Source organism: Onychostruthus taczanowskii, unplaced genomic scaffold (assembly GCF_017590055.1).
Source record: "Onychostruthus taczanowskii isolate IOZ18803 unplaced genomic scaffold, ASM1759005v1 scaffold1879, whole genome shotgun sequence".
Classification (NCBI taxonomy): domain Eukaryota; kingdom Metazoa; phylum Chordata; class Aves; order Passeriformes; family Passeridae; genus Onychostruthus; species Onychostruthus taczanowskii.
Genome location: NW_024499105.1, coordinates 1 through 6720, shown reverse-complemented (window position 1 = coordinate 6720; position 6720 = coordinate 1). Strand labels below are relative to the sequence as shown.

General features: G+C 48.3%; 1 protein-coding gene and 1 long non-coding RNA gene across 2 annotated transcripts; one reads left to right on the top strand and one right to left on the bottom strand.

Annotated features, from left to right (window-relative positions):
• The first annotated feature begins 101 nt into the window (after positions 1-101).
• On the top strand, positions 102-1832 carry LOC121334251. The gene is made up of 3 exons (XR_005952421.1): positions 102-189; positions 539-655; positions 1702-1832. It is a non-coding gene; the product is annotated as an uncharacterized LOC121334251 (long non-coding RNA).
• Positions 1833-5622: 3790 nt separating this feature from the next.
• On the bottom strand, positions 5623-6715 carry LYPD3 (LY6/PLAUR domain containing 3; the record flags this gene model as incomplete). Its single annotated transcript, XM_041401214.1, has 3 exons — positions 5623-6009; positions 6078-6499; positions 6583-6715. Coding segments are annotated over 3 exons (942 nt in total), but the record flags the coding sequence as incomplete, so codon positions are not given.
• Between the last annotated feature and the right edge of the window lie 5 nt (positions 6716-6720).

Sequence of the window (6720 nt, the reverse complement as noted above, 5' to 3'; positions counted from 1 at the left end):
AGTCCCTTCCAATTAATCCCAGTTAATGCCAGTTAATCCCAGTTTAATCCCAGTTAATCCCAGTTTAATCCCAGCCCCCCAGCCTCCCCAGTTAATCCCAGTTTGCCCAGTGCGTGTCTCCAACTGGCCCAACTGGAGCTGCGGGTCCGGGAGGCCTTGGCCGAGCGCGAGCGGCTGCTGCAAGCCAGGGTAGGGGGCGTGGCCTGGGTGGGCGTGGCCTGGGTGGGTGTGGCCTGGGTGGGCGTGGACTATAACTGGAGCTGCGGGTCCGGGAGGCCTTGGCCGAGCGCGAGCGGCTGCTGCGAGCCCGGGTAGGGGGCGCGGCCTGGGTGGGCGTGGCCTGGGTGGGCGTGGATTCGGTGGGCGTGGTCCTGGTGGGTGTGGTCTGTGAGGATACGGGTGTGGGCGTGGCCTAAAATGGGCGGTTTTGGTGACGTAATGCATAGTGGAGGCCGTGGTTTATTTTGATTGTGGGCGTGGCTTAACGGGGTGTGGTCGAAGTGGGCGTGGCTTCATCTCCTCCTCCTCCTCCTCGCAGGAGGCTCGAAAAGCTGCCAAGGCTCCGCCCACCACGGACACGCCCACTTCTGATGAGGCCACACCCACTCCAGCACAGGCAGCGCCCCCTCCGGCTCAGGCCACGCCCCCTCCTGAGGTGGCTCCGCCCACTCCATAATTGGATTTTGGTTGGGGGAATTTGGGGGATTTTTGGGGAAATTTGGGGGGATTTGGGGAGATTTTGGGGAAATTTGGGGGATTTATGAAGATTTGGGGTGGATTTTGGGGAGATTTGGGGGGAAATTTTTTGTGGGGATCCCAGCCCCCCAGCCTGAGGGTCGAAGTGGGCGTGGCTTCATCTTTGTTGTGAAATTTTTTTGGGGATTTTGGGAGGATTTATGGGGGAATTTTATGAAGATTTGGGGTGGATTTTGGGGAGATTTTTGGGTGGATTTTTTGTGGGGATTTGGGGGGAATTTTGGGAGAATTTTTTTATTTTTGGGGGGATTTTATGAAGATTTTGTGTGGATTTTGGGGAGATTTTAGAGGGGTTTCGGGCAGATTTTTGGGGGATTTGGGTTGCGATTGTTGTGAAATTTTTTTGGGGATTTTGGGAGGATTTATGGGGGAATTTTATGAAGATTTTTTGTGGATTTTGGGGAGATTTTAGAGGGGTTTCGGGCAGATTTTTGGGGGATTTGGGATGGGATTGTTGTGAGATATTTTGGGGGATTTTGGGAGAATTTATAATCTTCATTTTATGAAGATTTTTTGTGGATTTTGGGGAGATTTTAGAGGGGTTTCGGGCAGATTTTTGGGGAGATTTTTGGGGGATTTGGGTTGGGATTGTTGTGAAATTTTTGGGGGGATTTTGTGAGGATTTTGGGGGAATTTTATGAAGATTTTGTGTGGATTTTGGGAGATTTTAGAGGGGTTTCGGGCAGATTTTGGGTGATTTTTCAGTAGATTTTGGGGGGATTATTTTTTTCTATTTTAGGGGCATTTATGGGAGCATTTTATGAAGACTTTTTGTGAATTTTTGGGAGATTTTAGAGGAATTTTGGGCGGATTTTGTGGAAATTCCGGGTGATTTTAGGGCCATTCACGGGGTCAGAATTTCGGGAAGTATTTTGGGCATTTCCTACCCCAATTTTCCATTAATTAACTCCCTTTTTTTTTTTTTTTTTTTGGGGGGGGGTCCAGCCCGACCTCCTCTGCGCCCTCCGGGCCCGCGGCCACCGCCCCGAGTCTGTGGGGGGCCTGTGGATTTTGGGGGGGTCCCTGAGGGGTCCCCTCACCAAGATGGGGGGGCGCATCAAGACCTGGCGGCGCCGCTGGTTCCACCTGGACCCCCAGAGGAGGGTCCTGGCCTATTATGGGGGTACTGGGGGGGTCTGGGGGGGGTAAATTTGGGTTTAATTTTTGCCCTTTTCCCCTCAAATTTTTGCCCTTTTCCCCTCAAATTTTTGCCCTTTTCCCCCCAAATTTTTGCCCTTTTCCCCTCAAATTTTTGCCCTTTTCCCCTCAAATTTTTGCCCTTTTCCCCTCAAATTTTTGCCCTTTTCCCCTCAAATTTTTGCCCTTTTCCCCTCAAATTTTTGCCCTTTTCCCCCCAAATTTTTGCCCTTTTCCCCTCAAATTTTTGCCCTTTTCCCCTCAAATTTTTGCCCTTTTCCCCTCAAATTTTTGCCCTTTTCCCCTCAAATTTTTGCCCTTTTCCCCTCAAATTTTTGCCCTTTTCCCCCCAAATTTTTGCCCTTTTCCCCTCAAATTTTTGCCCTTTTCCCCTCAAATTTTTGCCCTTTTCCCCTCAAATTTTTGCCCTTTTCCCCTCAAATTTTTGCCCTTTTCCCCTCAAATTTTTGCCCTTTTCCCCCCAAATTTTTGCCCTTTTCCCCTCAAATTTTTGCCCTTTTCCCCTCAAATTTTTGCCCTTTTCCCCTCAAATTTTTGCCCTTTTCCCCTCAAATTTTTGCCCTTTTCCCCTCAAATTTTTGCCCTTTTCCCCCCAAATTTTTGCCCTTTTCCCCTCAAATTTTTGCCCTTTTCCCCTCAAATTTTTGCCCTTTTCCCCTCAAATTTTTGCCCTTTTCCCCTCAAATTTTTGCCCTTTTCCCCTCAAATTTTTGCCCTTTTCCCCCCAAATTTTTGCCCTTTTCCCCTCAAATTTTTGCCCTTTTCCCCTCAAATTTTTGCCCTTTTCCCCTCAAATTTTTGCCCTTTTCCCCTCAAATTTTTGCCCTTTTCCCCTCAAATTTTTGCCCTTTTCCCCCCAAATTTTTGCCCTTTTCCCCTCAAATTTTTGCCCTTTTCCCCTCAAATTTTTGCCCTTTTCCCCTCAAATTTTTGCCCTTTTCCCCTCAAATTTTTGCCCTTTTCCCCTCAAATTTTTGCCCTTTTCCCCCCAAATTTTTGCCCTTTTCCCCTCAAATTTTTGCCCTTTTCCCCTCAAATTTTTGCCCTTTTCCCCTCAAATTTTTGCCCTTTTCCCCTCAAATTTTTGCCCTTTTCCCCTCAAATTTTTGCCCTTTTCCCCCCAAATTTTTGCCCTTTTCCCCTCAAATTTTTGCCCTTTTCCCCTCAAATTTTTGCCCTTTTCCCCTCAAATTTTTGCCCTTTTCCCCTCAAATTTTTGCCCTTTTCCCCTCAAATTTTTGCCCTTTTCCCCCCAAATTTTTGCCCTTTTCCCCTCAAATTTTTGCCCTTTTCCCCTCAAATTTTTGCCCTTTTCCCCTCAAATTTTTGCCCTTTTCCCCTCAAATTTTTGCCCTTTTCCCCTCAAATTTTTGCCCTTTTCCCCCCAAATTTTTGCCCTTTTCCCCTCAAATTTTTGCCCTTTTCCCCTCAAATTTTTGCCCTTTTCCCCTCAAATTTTTGCCCTTTTCCCCTCAAATTTTTGCCCTTTTCCCCTCAAATTTTTGCCCTTTTCCCCCCAAATTTTTGCCCTTTTCCCCTCAAATTTTTGCCCTTTTCCCCTCAAATTTTTGCCCTTTTCCCCTCAAATTTTTGCCCTTTTCCCCTCAAATTTTTGCCCTTTTCCCCTCAAATTTTTGCCCTTTTCCCCCCAAATTTTTGCCCTTTTCCCCTCAAATTTTTGCCCTTTTCCCCTCAAATTTTTGCCCTTTTCCCCTCAAATTTTTGCCCTTTTCCCCTCAAATTTTTGCCCTTTTCCCCTCAAATTTTTGCCCTTTTCCCCCCAAATTTTTGCCCTTTTCCCCTCAAATTTTTGCCCTTTTCCCCTCAAATTTTTGCCCTTTTCCCCTCAAATTTTTGCCCTTTTCCCCTCAAATTTTTGCCCTTTTCCCCTCAAATTTTTGCCCTTTTCCCCCCAAATTTTTGCCCTTTTCCCCTCAAATTTTTGCCCTTTTCCCCTCAAATTTTTGCCCTTTTCCCCTCAAATTTTTGCCCTTTTCCCCTCAAATTTTTGCCCTTTTCCCCTCAAATTTTTGCCCTTTTCCCCCCAAATTTTTGCCCTTTTCCCCTCAAATTTTTGCCCTTTTCCCCTCAAATTTTTGCCCTTTTCCCCTCAAATTTTTGCCCTTTTCCCCTCAAATTTTTGCCCTTTTCCCCTCAAATTTTTGCCCTTTTCCCCCCAAATTTTTGCCCTTTTCCCCTCAAATTTTTGCCCTTTTCCCCTCAAATTTTTGCCCTTTTCCCCTCAAATTTTTGCCCTTTTCCCCTCAAATTTTTGCCCTTTTCCCCTCAAATTTTTGCCCTTTTCCCCCCAAATTTTTGCCCTTTTCCCCTCAAATTTTTGCCCTTTTCCCCTCAAATTTTTGCCCTTTTCCCCTCAAATTTTTGCCCTTTTCCCCTCAAATTTTTGCCCTTTTCCCCTCAAATTTTTGCCCTTTTCCCCCCAAATTTTTGCCCTTTTCCCCTCAAATTTTTGCCCTTTTCCCCTCAAATTTTTGCCCTTTTCCCCTCAAATTTTTGCCCTTTTCCCCTCAAATTTTTGCCCTTTTCCCCTCAAATTTTTGCCCTTTTCCCCCCAAATTTTTGCCCTTTTCCCCTCAAATTTTTGCCCTTTTCCCCTCAAATTTTTGCCCTTTTCCCCTCAAATTTTTGCCCTTTTCCCCTCAAATTTTTGCCCTTTTCCCCTCAAATTTTTGCCCTTTTCCCCCCAAATTTTTGCCCTTTTCCCCTCAAATTTTTGCCCTTTTCCCCTCAAATTTTTGCCCTTTTCCCCTCAAATTTTTGCCCTTTTCCCCTCAAATTTTTGCCCTTTTCCCCTCAAATTTTTGCCCTTTTCCCCCCAAATTTTTGCCCTTTTCCCCTCAAATTTTTGCCCTTTTCCCCTCAAATTTTTGGCCTTTTCCCCCCAAATTTTTGGCCTTTTCCCCTCAAGTTTCCCACCCTTTTTACCTATTTCCCTTTTTTTCCCCTCATATTTCCCTTTTTTCCCTCATTTTCCCTCCATTTTTCCCCATTTTCCCTCCATTTTTCCCCATTTTCCAACCCTTTTCCCCTCAAAATCCACCCCAAACTGGGACCCCCCCCCGACCTTTACTGGGAGCACTGGGAGCTTCTGGCTCCGCCCCCTTTTGTATTTATTAAAGGTTTTTTGGGATAAAAATCTCCTTTTTTGGTCTTTTTGTTTTGGGGGGGGGGGTTCTAGGGGAGGGGCTGGCTGAGCCCTAATGAGGTTTCGCTAGTGATGTTTATTAATTATAGTTAATAAAATTTAATGTTATTAAAATTATTATAAGAGTAGGTAATTATATTGGTGATTATTACTTAAGGATAATATAATAATAATAGTAATAATAATAATAATTGTAATATGAAAAATAGAATTAAACATAGAATTAATTAAATATAGAATTAAAAATAAAATTGAAAATGGAACAAAAAAATAGAACGAAAACGAGAACGAAAAAGAGAACGAAAAATTTTAAAAATCCCATCGAAAAATAATGAAAACCACCAGAAAAAAAACCAAAAAAATGCAACAAAAACCACTGAAAAAGAATTAAAAACCAATTAAAAACTATCACATAATTAATCGAAAATTTAACAATTTTTTAATCACCAAATTCCTCTCAAAAATCCCAATTTTCCCCCAAAAAAACGACTCCGGCACCGGCGCTTAAGCCACACCCATTTATTGCGAAACAAGCCCCGCCCTCAGCGGAGGAGGGGCAACAGCAGGAAGGGGAGGAGCCACCCGGGCCCGCCCAGAGATTCGCCCCGCCCCACCGGGCCCTTGATCCCGTCCTTGCGCCCCATTGGCCGCCTGGGGGCCACGTGACCAGCGGCCATATTGTCTCCGTCAGCCATCTTGTCACCGGCAGCCATCTTGTCTCCGTCAGCCATCTTGTCTCCGTCAGCCATCTTGTCTCCGGCAGCCATCTTGTCACCAGCAGCCATTTTATCCCCGTCAGCCATCTTGTCTTTGTCAGCCATCTTGTCCCTGGTGACCATCTTGCCACCGGCGGCCATCTTGTCTCCATCACCCGTCTTTTCCCCATCAGCCATCTTGTCCCCGGCAGCCATCTTGTCCCCGGCAGCCATCTTGCCACCCGCAGCCCTCTTGCCGCTGGTGGCCACATCGCGCTCGGGCGCGGCCGTTCCGGCATCACCATGTCCCCGGCAGCCATCTTCCCCCCGGCAGCCATCTTGCCACCCGCAGCCCTCTTGCCGCTGGTGGCCACATCGCGCTCGGGCGCGGCCGTTCCGGCATCACCAGCAGCCGTGCGGTCACCGGCGGCCATATTGGCACCGCCGCTACCACCACCGGCGGCCATCTTGCCGCGGGTGCCATTTTGCCCGCCGCCATCCACCGTGGCGTTCTCAGGCGCGGCCGTGGGGGCGTGGCCGTGCGGCAGCAGCTCCAGGCGGGGCAGGTCGGGCGAGAAGAAGCTCTTGTCGGCCATGTCGTCGTTGCAGAGGTCGCCGCGGCAACAGGAACCGCTGAGCGAGGCCGCGTCGTCGCCGCGGCGATCTGGGCCGCAGCCGCCGTCGGGGACGCAGCCCCGCAGCTCCCGCCACAAGGTGAGGTTACCTGTGGGGTGGGCGGGGGGGGGCGTGGTTAAACGCACCTGGGCGTGGCCACGCCCGGGAGGGGGCGGGGTTTCCGGGGCTCACCTGCGCGCAGGGTGACGTTGCCGTGGAAACAGGCGCGGAGGTCGCCGTAGCAATGGACGACGGTGGTCGGGGGGCAGGGCCCGCTCTCGGGGCAGCCATAACAGCGCAGGCCGTTGGGGGAGGGGTCGGTGGTGTTGG